The 12842-nt window shown below is 50.9% G+C and overlaps 1 protein-coding gene across 3 annotated transcripts in view; it reads left to right on the top strand.

The window, feature by feature from the left end:
* LAMA5 (laminin subunit alpha 5) overlaps positions 1-12842 on the top strand; it is a 163579-nt gene that overhangs the window by 92036 nt on the left and 58701 nt on the right. For 2 of the 3 annotated variants that reach the window (XM_039498141.1, XM_039498140.1), the window contains exons 12-20: positions 1323-1463; positions 3197-3334; positions 4242-4376; positions 5446-5580; positions 9221-9358; positions 9656-9708; positions 9966-10065; positions 10615-10667; positions 12630-12735. In XM_039498141.1, coding sequence (XP_039354075.1) covers positions 1323-1463; positions 3197-3334; positions 4242-4376; positions 5446-5580; positions 9221-9358; positions 9656-9708; positions 9966-10065; positions 10615-10667; positions 12630-12735 — 999 coding nt within the window. The remainder of the gene's footprint in view (positions 1-1322; positions 1464-3196; positions 3335-4241; positions 4377-5445; positions 5581-9220; positions 9359-9655; positions 9709-9965; positions 10066-10614; positions 10668-12629; positions 12736-12842) is intronic. The other variant, XM_039498142.1, reaches the window with a different exon arrangement.

Genomic DNA, 12842 nt, shown 5'->3' with positions numbered 1-12842 from the left:
ACTTCTCCATTGTTTCACGTTTACTACAGATAACCTTTTTCTTCCCTCTGATATTTTAATCTCTGTTGTTTTCCAGGCAGGTTTTTCTTTGCTGGGCTGGAATCTCTCTTTCCCTCTGGTTCCCACTCCTTCCCCCCTTCTGCTTCCTCTCCCCATCTCTTCTCTTGACCTACCCCCTTTTCCTGGACCAGGGAGACCCAGGTACCAGGAGAATCCAGCTTCACTGAGCTCTGCTGGATTAGCGCTCTCGTGCATCCCAGCTCTGAGGAGCTCTGAAGTGCTGTTCAGCCTCTGGGTAACCAGAGTACACCGTGTAACTGGGGGGATGCGGCTGTGAGCCAGTCATTGAAACCTGATGAAGAAGCTGCCTTGATTATCTAGGTTTAGGTTTCAGAGTAGCAGCCGTGTTGTTCTGTATCTGCAAAAAGAACAGGAGTACTTGTGGCACCTTAGAGACTAACACATTTATTAGAACATAAGCTTTTGTGGGCTACAGCCCACTTCATCAGATTCATAGAATGGAACATACAGTAAGAAGAGATATATACATACAGAGAACATGAAACGGTGGAAGTTGCCATGCCAACTCTAAGAGGCTAATTAATTAAGATTAGCTGTTATCAGCAGGAGAAAAAAAAACTTTTGTAGCAGTGATAATCAAGATGGCCCATTTCAGACAGTTGACAAGAAGGTGTGAGGATACTTAATATGGGGAAATAGATTCAATTTGTGTAATGATCCAGCCACTCCCAGTCTCTATTGAAGGCCAAGTTAATAGTATCTAGTTTGCAAATTAATTCCAGTTCAGCAGTTTCTCGTTGGAGTCTGTTTTTGAAGCTTTTCTATTGCAAAATTGCCACCTTTTAAGTCTGTTGCTGAGTGACCAGAGAGGTTGAAGTGTTCTACTGGTTTTTGAATGTTATGATTCCTGATGTCAGATTTGTGTCCATTTATTCTTTTGCATAGAGACTGTCCGGTTTGGCCACTGTACATGGCAGAGGGGCATTGCTGGCACATGATGGCATATATCACATTGGTAGATGTGCAGGTGAACGAGCCCCTGATGGCGTGGCTGATGTGATTTGGGCAATGGGGCTGTTCTATAATGAATCATAACAGTATCCTGTGAACAAAGCCTCATCCCCACTTACAGAAGGCTTTCTAGCCAGAGCTCCTGCTGAGACACAGAGAGAGAGTCACTGGCAGAACTGGGGTTTGAATCTAGGAGTTTCTGGCTTCCTGTGCTTTGCCCACGAGCCCAGACTGTCAGCTGGTGGAGATTTGTTAAGTGCCTTCTGTTGTTCCTGTCGTCCTATTTGCAGACTGCGATTGCAACGCTGCCGGGACGGAAGGGAATGCCTGCCGCAAAGACTCTCAAAGGGGAATGTGTGTGTGCAAACCCAACTTCCAGGGAGCTCAGTGCGATCAGTGTGCGCCCGGGCACTACGGACCCGGCTGCCAGCGTGAGTAACCGGGGCCAATCGCACTGGTTTTCTTGATGTTCTTGCAAATGCCTCTGGCGGCTGTTCTGAACCACGCTGCTAGAAGCACGCGCCCCTCTCCCTGCTGGGAAAGGAGAATTCCTCAATCCAGCTTCAAGTAACAAATTCCCATGACTTTTGCTGTGATTTGTCAGAACAGCCCTGACCTGGCTGGATTCCCTTGGTCTTGCTGGGGAATTCTGCAAGAATTCCCCATCAGTTCAACAGTGGGCTCAGACGCTCAGTGCAGTACAGTGCATTACGGCCATTCCCACACGGTTTCTTCAACTGCTGTATGGATGAGGGGTCACTGTGGGTTACATTCCCCCCTCATCTTCCCCCATTCAAATGTCAGTTTATTTTATATCTTTTCCTGCATCCTGAGAGGCATTGGGGCTGCTCGGGGTTTAACACTGTTAGCAAAGGCCTGTGGAGTTGACACCTAGTGAGCTCCCAGGACTGAAATCCTGATGGGGAGCGGAGCCTTTTAGTTGTAATTCTCACACAGATGAGACTTTATTATTCTGGCCCGATCTTGGAAGATGAGTCAAATGCAGCCCCAAGGGCAGCCCTGCTCATCCATCTGAGAAAGCACCTTGATCTCTCCCTGCCCCTGAAACTCCTGATCCTTTTCTTTCTATCCCCCAACCCCTTATTGCCAGCCTCCTCCAGCTCCATGGGGGTCCTTCCACATGCTCCCCCTATCAAAAATGATTAGGGGGCTGGAGCACATGACTTATGAGGAGAGGCTGAGGGAACTGGGATTGTTTAGTCTGCAGAAGAGAAAAATGAGGGGGGATTTGATAGCTGCTTTCAACTACCTGAAAGGGGGTTCCAAAGAGGATGGATCTAGACTGTTCTCAGTGGTAGCGGATGACAGAACAAGGAGTAATGGTCTCAAGTTGCAGTGGCGGAGGTTTAGGTTGGCTATTAGGAAAAACTTTTTCACTCGGAGCGTGGCGAAGCACTGGAATGGGTTCCCTAGGGAGGTGGTGGAATCTCCTTCCTTAGAGCTTTTTAAGGCCCGGCTTGACAAAGCCCTGGCTGGGATGATTTAGTTGGGAATTGGTCCTGCTTTGAGCCGGGGGTTGGACTAGATGACCTCCTGATGTCCCTTCCAACCCTGATATTCTATGATCCCTGACCTTTCTGCTTCCCCCAGGCTGATGGGCTGTTAATGAGGAGGCAGGATGCCTGAGGGAGCACAGGCAGGCGGGGGAGGAAAAGTAGCTAAAGGCCTGGGCTTCCTTTCACTGCAGGGAGGAGATGCTTCTTGCTGATTCATAAAGCTTTAAGCCCAAGGGCGGTGAATCTGGGTGCTTATTGCAGTGCCGCGCCCGCCAGCCATCCTGCAGAACTCCTCCTCGGGAACAGACATGCATTTCAGCTACAGATTCTAATAAAACAGAGCTTTGGCTGCTTAGCTTCACTGCCCTTCCTTGAAACACACCCCTCCCCAATCCCTGACCCCCACCCTGCAAAGTGCCCCAGGATACAAATCCCCTCCTCCCCCCACCCCCAGAAGTTGCATTTGTATCATGAAATCTCGGCTTGCTACCCCAAAGAGTTTGAATTTGAGTAGCCTCTAATAGGAGGCCTGGTGCTGTGTTGGGATTAGCCAGGGCTGTGAAACAGCAAAGATGCCTCCTGATTCCCTGACTGCCGCAGGGACTAGCAGGCCCAGCAGTTCACAGGGGCTCATTGTTCTTTTCCAGCATGCCAGTGTTCAGGCTCTGGCCAGTACGATGGCACCTGCGACAGCGAGACCGGCCAGTGCCTGTGCCGAACTGGATTCGAAGGGTATTCGTGTAACCAGTGTGCACCCGGCTACTTCAGCTACCCTCTCTGCCAATGTGCGTAACTCCTCTTCCTTCTCAGACGTGTGTTGGAGGGGAGGGGGGATTCCCTGCTGCGGGGAGAGGTGGATGTTTACCCTCTGGACTTAGTATTATTTATTTGTGTTGTGGCCGAAAGCACATTATACGTGACTGCAACTGCAGGACCTCCACCCACAGCCTCCTGAGAGCAAATCACTTCTGTCTAGTCACTTACTGTTAGTTATTTGTAGTCTCAGAGCGCCTAGGAGCCCAGTCATAGCCCAGGACCCTGTTGTGCTAGGCACTGTGCAGACGCAGAACAAAAAAACCCCAAAAACCAGTCCCTGCTCCGAGGAGCTTACAGTCTAGGTATAAGCCAGGACCAGTAGGTGGATACAGACAAACGAGGGAGAACAAGGAAACTGAGGCAATATTAGTCAGCGTGGTAGGCAGTCATCTCAGCCCACCAGCGGCCTAACCCGCATAGCTATCGCAGCACAGGAGAGTGTTCAGGAGGGTTTTGAAGAAGGAAAATGCATTAGTTGTGCAGCAGTCTATGTTGAGTTCCTCCCTAGGCTTGGGCAGCCGGGTGAAAATGTAACAGATGGACAATGGATACATCAGGGGCCAAGTGGGAGGTGGGAGTTGACATCTCACTAGGCTGTGCGAGATGGTAGGTAGGGTTGGGATAGGCCATGAAGGGCGTTGAAAGTGAAGAGAAACCGTTTGTTTGATGTGGTGGCGAAAAGGGAGCTAGCGGAGGGATGCAAACACTCACTATTCAAGCGCCGAGCCGTGCACCCAACACTCATCTTGGGCACTTAGCGCCAACGTTCTCACTCTGGCGTAAAAATTTCCTTCCTGTTGTACCTTAAGCTTTGCCCCGTGCTCTGGGTGACGTAGCTCCGGACCCCTTCCCCACTGGCTTTTCTCTGCTTTGCAGTGTGCGGGTGCAGCGCCGTTGGGATGCTGCCAGGAGGCTGCGACTCAGGTGGGAGATGTTTCTGCAGGCCTGAGTTTGATGGGCCTCGCTGTGATCAGTGCAGCATGGGATATCATTCCTATCCTCATTGCCAAGGTATGGTGGAAACAGTGGCTGGTGGGGGCTGGGAGGAGATGCAGATGGGATTGAGTGTCAGTAGATGACAAAGAACTGGTGATTTTGAGTGCCTTGGTTTTTGGGTACTCGACTTGAGACCCCTTAGTGGGCAAGAGTGCTGAGCTCTCATCCTCTGAAAGTCACGACCCTTTTGAGGTGCTGTAAATTGGGCACCCAGAATCACTAGTCACTTTTAAAATCTTGGCCCAAACCCCCTTGATTTACATTATAAACGGTGCAACTTGATCTGGATGTCGTTAATGGTGTCAGTGTTTGGAACACAAAGCTGTCATTGTCAGTCTTTCTTGATGGAACTCCTGTTCTGATGATGTTTTCCAGCATATGTTTTTGTACTTACACATTAACCTACTGAACTTCTTCCTGTTGGTGAGCTTTGAGTGGGCTGTAAAATATTGGAGACTTTTTTCCTGGTTTGGCCATGACTTCAGGGAGAAGTATCCCATGGTACTGTGATATTTTTTTAAAAGGGAATTTAGTTCTGGGGAACAGTCCCGAAGAGATCCCTTGGAACGGACTGACAGGTCTGCACAGATAGTGCTAGTACAGGTTTTACACTCTTGCCCTGTGCCATCTGTCATTCTGTTCCAAAAGGACCACTTCTGTGGGTGGTCAGCCTCCGGGTCCCACCATAGATGCTGGCAAATGGGGCCAAATAAATGCAAACTGTGGTGAATTTTGTAAAAGCAGCAAAGAGTCCTGTGGCACCTTATAGACTAACAGACGTTTTGGAGCATGAGCTTTCGTGGGTGAATACCCGCTTCGTCGGATGCATGTAGTGACGAATGCATGTAGTGAATTTTGTGTGTGCTTGTGAAGTGGGGATTTGTCCGCTGAGAACTGTCACTCAGTTCACCTGGATCACTGAATAGCCATCCAGTGGGAATGCTTTGGGTTGATAGAAATCTGGGCTGGACTGACACAACTAATGATGCAGAGATGAAAAGACTCGGGTCTGATGATTTGTCTCTGTGCTCGCTAGTTCCCCTTCTCAAACTTCTCTTTTTATTTGTGCGCCCTTCTTTTGCAGCTTGCTCCTGTGATCCCCGGGGTTCGGTGGATAACAACTGTAGCCCAGCTGGTCAGTGCCGGTGCCATTCTAACTACGCCGGGCACACCTGTAGCCAGTGTGCACCAGGCTTCTATGGGTACCCCAGCTGCACACGTGAGTAACTCCCTTCACATGGAAGATTTTGCTTACGGTCTTGCAGAGCAGAAGCAATGTGTTCCAGACAGGAATGATACACGCTGCTACTTGCTTTGCCTTTACCTCGCCCTGTTCTCTCCTCTCCCCAGGGCCCAGCTTTAGACTAGAATTCAGACTGGGTCTTTATTACAGGAGGAGTCCGTTTTTATTACTTACTAAATACATTATCCCACAAAAGCGTTTTCTCTTGCAGGTTGTGTCAATCGCTAATGCTAATGCAAAGGCCATGGAGTCTGTCCCATAGAGTTCATTGGTAATTGTTAGTTACAGGGGCCCAGCTCTGCCCATTCTGGTGTCTCAGCCCCCAGATACATGGAGTGTTTTACGAACACACCTGCAAAATACAATTCAGGAGCTGAATTTCCATGGGACATACCAAAATCCAGAATTAGAGCCCTATTCCCCCCCAAACTGGTGCAGACTGAAGGAGAAATGCACACTGAATTACCCCACTTTGTTCCAGTGTTTGGCCATCTCTAGGCAAGTAGCTTATTAAAGTAACATGTTTTGAGCTGTGCCGTGCTTTCAGAATGAAACGCCAAACTGTATGTTCAGATTTCACTCAAAACCAAAGATTTAAGGTGGGATTCGCAAATCTATATCCCTCCACCTGGGCCAGATTTCAGGTGCTGAGGGGGGATTTCTGGCCTCAAGTGGAAGCTGTGTAAAGCTCAAAGGTTTTGCATAATTTTGAGGTAAAGCCACCATTTCGGCTGCGTTCCCTGAGCACAACTCCAGGGTGCAAACCCCATCAGAATCAAAACGCAGGGCCGTTCTGACAGAGCTAGCCTGATAGTTCTCATGGCTCTAGCACATCAAAGCTGTTCTTAGCTGCTGACAATGAATGCTGGAAAACCGAGAGACTGATCCCACCAGCCCAGTTGAGGAAACACAGGCCTCCCTGGGGATTGTACCGAACCCCTCGCCAGCTTCAGACAGGCCAGGAAACGGATGGCTTATAAAGGGTTTATAAAATGCGATGAAGATCTTTTTAATTGCTCTGAAGGCCCATCTGCAAAATGTTAATACTTGTTTTTATCCCTTAGCCAGAAGGTTCAGTTGCAGCAGGTTTTAAATGCACACCTCCCAGTAACACCCTGCTCTGTGGATTCCCCAGCTGTGACATCACTCAGCTAGATCCTCCGCCAGGATCAGAATGCCCCCTGTGGATATGTCTACACTGCGATAAAAGACCCATGGCATGGCTGTGGCTAGCCTGGGTCAGCTGACTCAGGCTCCTGGGGCTCGGGCCGTGGGGCTATAAAATTGCAGTGTAGACGGTCAGAGCCTGAATGTCTACCCTGCAATTTTTAACCCTCCTGCCTGAGCCCCATGAGCCTGAGTCAGCTGCCCTGGGCTCTGAAGCAGTCCCATGGGCTTTTTATTGCAGTGTAGATGTACCCAGAAAGTCCAGTGCTGCTGCCTGTACTCACAGTGTGTGTGAGCCCACTGTATCTCACTCTGCTCTGTTACACCAGCCTAAATCCACAGGAAGTCTGCTGAAGCCAGTGGGGTTACAGTCATGGAAAAGGGGTGAGAATTAAATGAGAATCAGGCCTGTTAATTTCACACAACTCCCCCATCCAACCCTGATTTTCAGTAGGTCTGCTTGTGTGGGGCCCCACCCAAAGCCAATTGGAGTCTTTCCACTGACTTCAAAGGGGTTTGGAGCAAGCACATAGGGCGGTGCTACTCACGTGACTCATGCCCCTGCATCAGTGCAGGTGTCTGCAGCACAGTGTGTATTATTAACAATCCCCAACATGCCCTGGGCAGAATCTCCCTCTCTGCCCCTGCCACCAGTCAGACTGGAAAGCCAGATGTACACTTGTACCTCCCAGCAAGAATTTACCACTCATTAAAAAATGTTCTGTGATACAATTTCCCTGAAGCGACAAAACAGCAGCATCGCGCCTTTTGCACAGTGCTAAATGTAGATGCCTGGGTAGCGGCCAGCTGGCTTAGCGTTCACAGCAAAAAGTGATGCCGGCACTATGCCTTTGAAGAGGCTGGAGGCTTGGATCAAATTGTGTCTCTCGGGTGCAGCAGCCACTTATTTTTTCATCTAAAGAAATAGCTAAAGTGCAAACGGGATTTAAAAAATAGATGAACCGAGAGGGGACAGGAAGCCGGAGTTTCAAAATTCTTCATTGTTTTTCCAGTACTAAGAATGTTTTGCTGTTAGAGGAGGCCAGTTAGGTGCCAGACATTTGCACACTTAATAGAAATACATCCACAAGCGTCTGAGCAGTGATTGGAAGAGAGGGGGCTGAATCTGTCTGGGACCAGGCTAGTTGATGGCTGCACGTCTGCTGAGTGACATTTAGGTTGAAAGGGCAGTGAGATTTTGATATGCGTTAGAGAGAAGCAGGTTGTCCAGGAGCGTAAGAACGGCCATACTGGGTCAGACCAGTGGTCTATCTAGCCCAGGATCCTGTCTTCCCACAGTGGCTGGTGCCAGATGCCATTGTCCTGTTTGTCCCCTCTGAAGCAATTGTGAAGTGATCCATCCCCCGTCGTCCAGTCCCAGGTCCTGGCAGGAAGCAGCACAACCATTTCCCAGCTCTTTTCCAGGAGCGTTTGTTCTAAATCAGCAAATATTCTTGCATCCGTGCTACTGGCTCATTACTGCACGCTGGCCCATCCCGGTGTGCCATGTTCTGCGGGTGTTGTTTGAGAGCTCCTGGCCCCAGGCCTTGACAACTGAATGCTGCTCTCAAATGTTGGGTGTAATTGGCCTTCACCATGAGTGTGATGAACTACGTGGCTTTTGTTGTTCTCAGTAGCCTGTGTGCTTTTGGTTTTAATGGTCAAACATAGAATGTGAGAGGCGTGCGTCCGCTGAAGTAAAACATTTGTGGTAATTAAACTTTATACCTCATGTCTGTAGAGGTTTATTAATTGGCTGGTTTGGCTACAGAGAGAGTCAGGCAGAGAGGGTAGCTTAGTGCCCCTGTTTTTCTTCTATGGGCCAGGTTCCCAGCTGGACTACATCTCCCAGGATACACCATGGTGGCTCAGCAAGAGGGGGGAGACTGGTGAATCATGGGAAATGTAGTCTAGCTGGGGAGTCCAGCCCATAGAGGTGAGATTGGTGGCATGAGGCAGTCAGAACTACAGTTTCCAGGAGGCACTGTGGTGGCATTTCCTAATCAAGGTTTTCGGGGGGAGGGGTTGATTTTTCAGTGGAAATTGGGGATTTTTGACAAATTATTTAAAAAGAAAAAGAAAAATTGGGTAAAATGTTATTGGGGAGGAGAGGGGAGGGAACATTTTCTGAGCAGTTCTATGGACCGCATATAAATCACTTACCACCTTTGCATTAACAGGGCTCAGTCTGGCTCTGGCGGTACTTCCTCATGCTTCCAGATTACTAGTCCTGAGTTCAGTTCCTGCTGCTGCTGACTCAGTGGGAAGCTGTGTTATCTTATCCCCACTTTGAGACCTCTAGCTGAAATACACCAAGCATGGTGGGGGTGTTTAAAGAACTAAGTTCCTGCTTTGTTCTTTTGTTGTTTAAAACAAATCCTTTTATTTTAATCTGGGCCGTGAGGGGCCTTACAGCTCTCAGCTCCCACCTTTCCCTGTTCACCTGCAGCTTGCCAGTGCTCCACAGAGGGCTCTCTCCACGGCACATGTGATCAGGAAACTGGACAGTGCAGCTGTCGCCCCAAAGTGGCTGGACTGCGCTGTGACACCTGCATGCCAGGGGCATATGGATTTCCACACTGCGAAGGTAGCGTTGTCTTCCTCCTCCTCTTCTTCCTGCATGACTTGGTACAGCACATTCGTCTAGGGCTCCCCTCGACACCCTCGAGCCCAGCTGCACCTACCGGCCAACACTCGAAGCAGTGTTTTTAAAAACACACTAATAAATACACAGACCAGTCATCGACCCAGCGAAAGCTTAAATATAAAAGAAACCTCCCCTCAATCTCCTCCATGAAAAGTTTCTCAGAGTGTACACACAGGACGATTCAAAGCATTAAGGGGTCTGTTTTAAACCTGCTACAAGCTGTGCTTTTCCTTGCAGTGGGCTCCTGTAACCCAGCAGGGTTAGCAACTGCAGACCCTTCCTTGTCTCCGGTGAGTACTTCATGTGCCCCTCAATCTCTTTGGGCTGTTTTGGGTTTCATTTCCTGCAAACCTCATTGGTTTTTCTTCCCTGGTCTCAGAATTTCCTACTGTGTCACAGGACCTGCTCCAGGTGCAATGCAGAGAAAGGCAGCTTCCCGCTCTGTAGAGCAGGAGACCTCATCTGTCCCCTTAGCTGCAGGTTCTGTGATGCTGCTCGAGTCCCTGGCATTCTCGCCTAATCCTTGTTTTCATCCCCCTTTTTTCAGGGCTCCTGTGCGTGTCGGGCATATGTCGAAGGTCCAGCTTGTGACAGGTGCAAACCACTGTACTGGAACCTGACTCCCGATAACCCGTATGGATGCACAAGTAAGAGGAGTCTTTTGGGGGTAGTCTGTTCCTCTAGAGGTTTAAGGGCCAAACCTAGGTTTTGGGGGGCCATCTCCATTTCAATAGACGTGATTCCCTTTTCTCCATTCCCATCGTTTCCACCTTCAGTTATGGCACGAAGCGTTAGCATCCCAAGTGACGGGACTGGTTTTGTGATCCACACTTAGCAGGGGGGATGGATTCAAGGATTTGTTTTGCCAGCTCTGCCAGGACCAAACTCAGACTTGACACAAATACAGGTTTCGTGTGTGTAAAATGGGAATGTGCACGTGCAAACATCAGTGTGCAACATCCAGGGCAAGCGTGAGGCCAGCTGAAAATCCAGCCCTTAGTCTGTGCTACTTTGGTTAGTTTCCATCCATAGCAGGAGCCAAGAGCTGGTTTATTTCCTCTGTCCATCCGCTTGGCTTCTATCATGTCTGGTTTCCTCTGCTGCAAGGAACGTTGGTGTCAGTCTGAGAGTTTTTAATCGTCTCTCGACGGCTGGGTTGATTTCCTCACTCTCTCGTGCTCTTCTGCTCTCTTCAGGCTGCCAGTGTGATACCAAGGGCACCATCAGTGGAGTTGCAGAATGTCAGCAAGTAAGATCACTCCCAACGTTTCCTGTGGAGAATTAGATACCCTCCCTCCCGCCCCCCTGCTCCCGTTAGAGTTAGGAAAAGGCCCTTCATGTGTGTAATAGCTGGAGCTTTCCAAACCTGGCTCCCGCAGACCCACTCTGCGTTTACACAGTCCTCATGCAAGTCCAGGCTGCTGCGCCACATCAACATTGACCCCCTTGATCTTCTCCATCCTGTTGATGTGGCGCAGCAGCCTGGACTTGCATGAGGACTTGAGTTTAGAGCAGGGGTGGGCAAACTTTTTGGCCCGAGGGCCACATTGGGGTTCCAAAACTATATGGAGGGTGGGTAGGGAAGGCTGGGCCTCCCCAAACAGCCTGGCCCCTGCCCTCTTCCACTTCCTGCCCCCCTCACAACCCCCGACCCATCCAACCCCCACTCCTTGTCCCCTAACCGCCCCTGGAACCCCAACACCCCTATCCAGCCCCCTCTGCCTCTTGTCCCCTAACTGCCCCCCCAGGACCCCACCTCCTATCCAACCCCTCCTGCTCTCTGTCCCCTGACGGCCCCAACCCCTATCCAGACCCCGCCCCCTGACAGGCCCCCCGGGACCCCACCCCATCCAACCCACCCTGATCCTTGTCCCCTGAAGGCCTCCTCCCAGGATGCCCTGCCCCTAACTGGCCCACCGGGACCCCTCCCAAGCTCCCTTCCAAATGCGTCCCCGTGAACGTGGGCAGAGGACTCAGGAGGAGCAGGGGCAGCCACGCAGCCGGAGAGAAGCGGCGGTTTCCTCTTCAAAGCGCCTCTCCTCTCAGGAGGACACTGGGCAGCCACGCGGCCGGCTGGAGAGACGCGGCGCTTTGAAGGGGAAACCGCCGCTTCTGTCTGTCCGGCTGTGGGCCGCCCGGTGTTCTCCTGAGTCCTCTAGCCGCGTTCCCTGTGCTCCCACCACCCACACCGCCCGCCTGCTCCCCGGAGGCTGCGGGTGAGCCTCCCTCCCTGCTCTCCTGCCCAGCGCGCCCCCGTGGCACGGCGAGGTGAGGCTGTGGGGGAGGGGGGACAGCTGGGGGTAGGAGGGAGACTGCAGAGTTGTTTGACAAGGGGGGCAGGCGTGCATTCTTCTCAGTAGCCATCACGGTCTGTGTAACATCTGTGGGCTTGGGGAGAAGTAAAGGCCTCTGAATAATATGGTGGGCCTCAGCCCATGGGCTCGATGAAGACTGTGTTTTCCCATTCTCCATCCCAAGCAGTGTTGCACAGTAGCTTTTGTTAAGGGATCATCACTAAAGTCTTGTCAAACGTGGGGATTATAGCCAGTGGTGGTCTTGCACCAAGACAGCTATACTAGTGCAAACCCCGGTGTAGACGTGCTCTGCCTGCGTAAATCGTGATTTGCTCTGGCCCCAGCCCCCTTTCACACCAAGGCAGTGCAGTTACAATGGTGTAGCTGAAACAGCACAGACAGCCCTACGTGAGGCAGGGCCAAATTATCTCCCCAAGGGAGCTCACGCAGTGCCTGCCTGCCCTAGGTAAATGGCTTCGCTCTCCATAGTCTGTGGCAATGGGCAGATTATGACAAGGTTTTAGCGGTTTGTAAGGGCAGTCCCTTCTTGTACGTTCACCGTGCTGTTAAATAGTCTAACCGTAGCTATTGACACTATTATTTATTGACTGCATTACGGGAGCGCTTACGGGCCCTCCCCATGGACTTGGACCCACCCCATTGTGTTAGTGTCTGTGCGCCCCGCAGTCGTTACTGATTTTCTCCTCACAGCATCCTGTGAGGTAGGGTAGTGCTGTTAGCTCAGTGTGCAGCTGAGTCACACACTTGCCTAGGGAAGCTCTGACAGAGTTGGGGATTGAACCTGGGTCTCCAGAGTGCCAGGCCTTTGCCCTGACCACTGCACCATCCTTCCTCTCTCAAATGCTGGTTTGGTTGTGCTGAGTGTTGAGGCGCTGACTGACCTGGCTGTCTCCTAGGGCAATGGGCAGTGTTTCTGCAAACCCAGCATCTGCGGCCAGTTGTGCTCCACGTGTAAGGACGGATACTTCAACGTGGACCATGCAAATTACTTTGGCTGCCAAGGTGGGTACCCTTCTCTCTTTCATGAGGTACTAGATCTGCCAGCTGGTGGAAAACAGGACAGAGGAGCCAGTCCCTGGAGCACGGAGCTGCCTGTCTGGGTTCTGTGG

Source organism: Mauremys reevesii, linkage group 13, assembly GCF_016161935.1.
Source record: "Mauremys reevesii isolate NIE-2019 linkage group 13, ASM1616193v1, whole genome shotgun sequence".
Classification (NCBI taxonomy): Eukaryota; Metazoa; Chordata; order Testudines; family Geoemydidae; genus Mauremys; species Mauremys reevesii.
The sequence above is the reverse complement of the archived record's forward strand: the minus strand, read 5'-3'. Positions and strand labels throughout refer to the sequence as shown.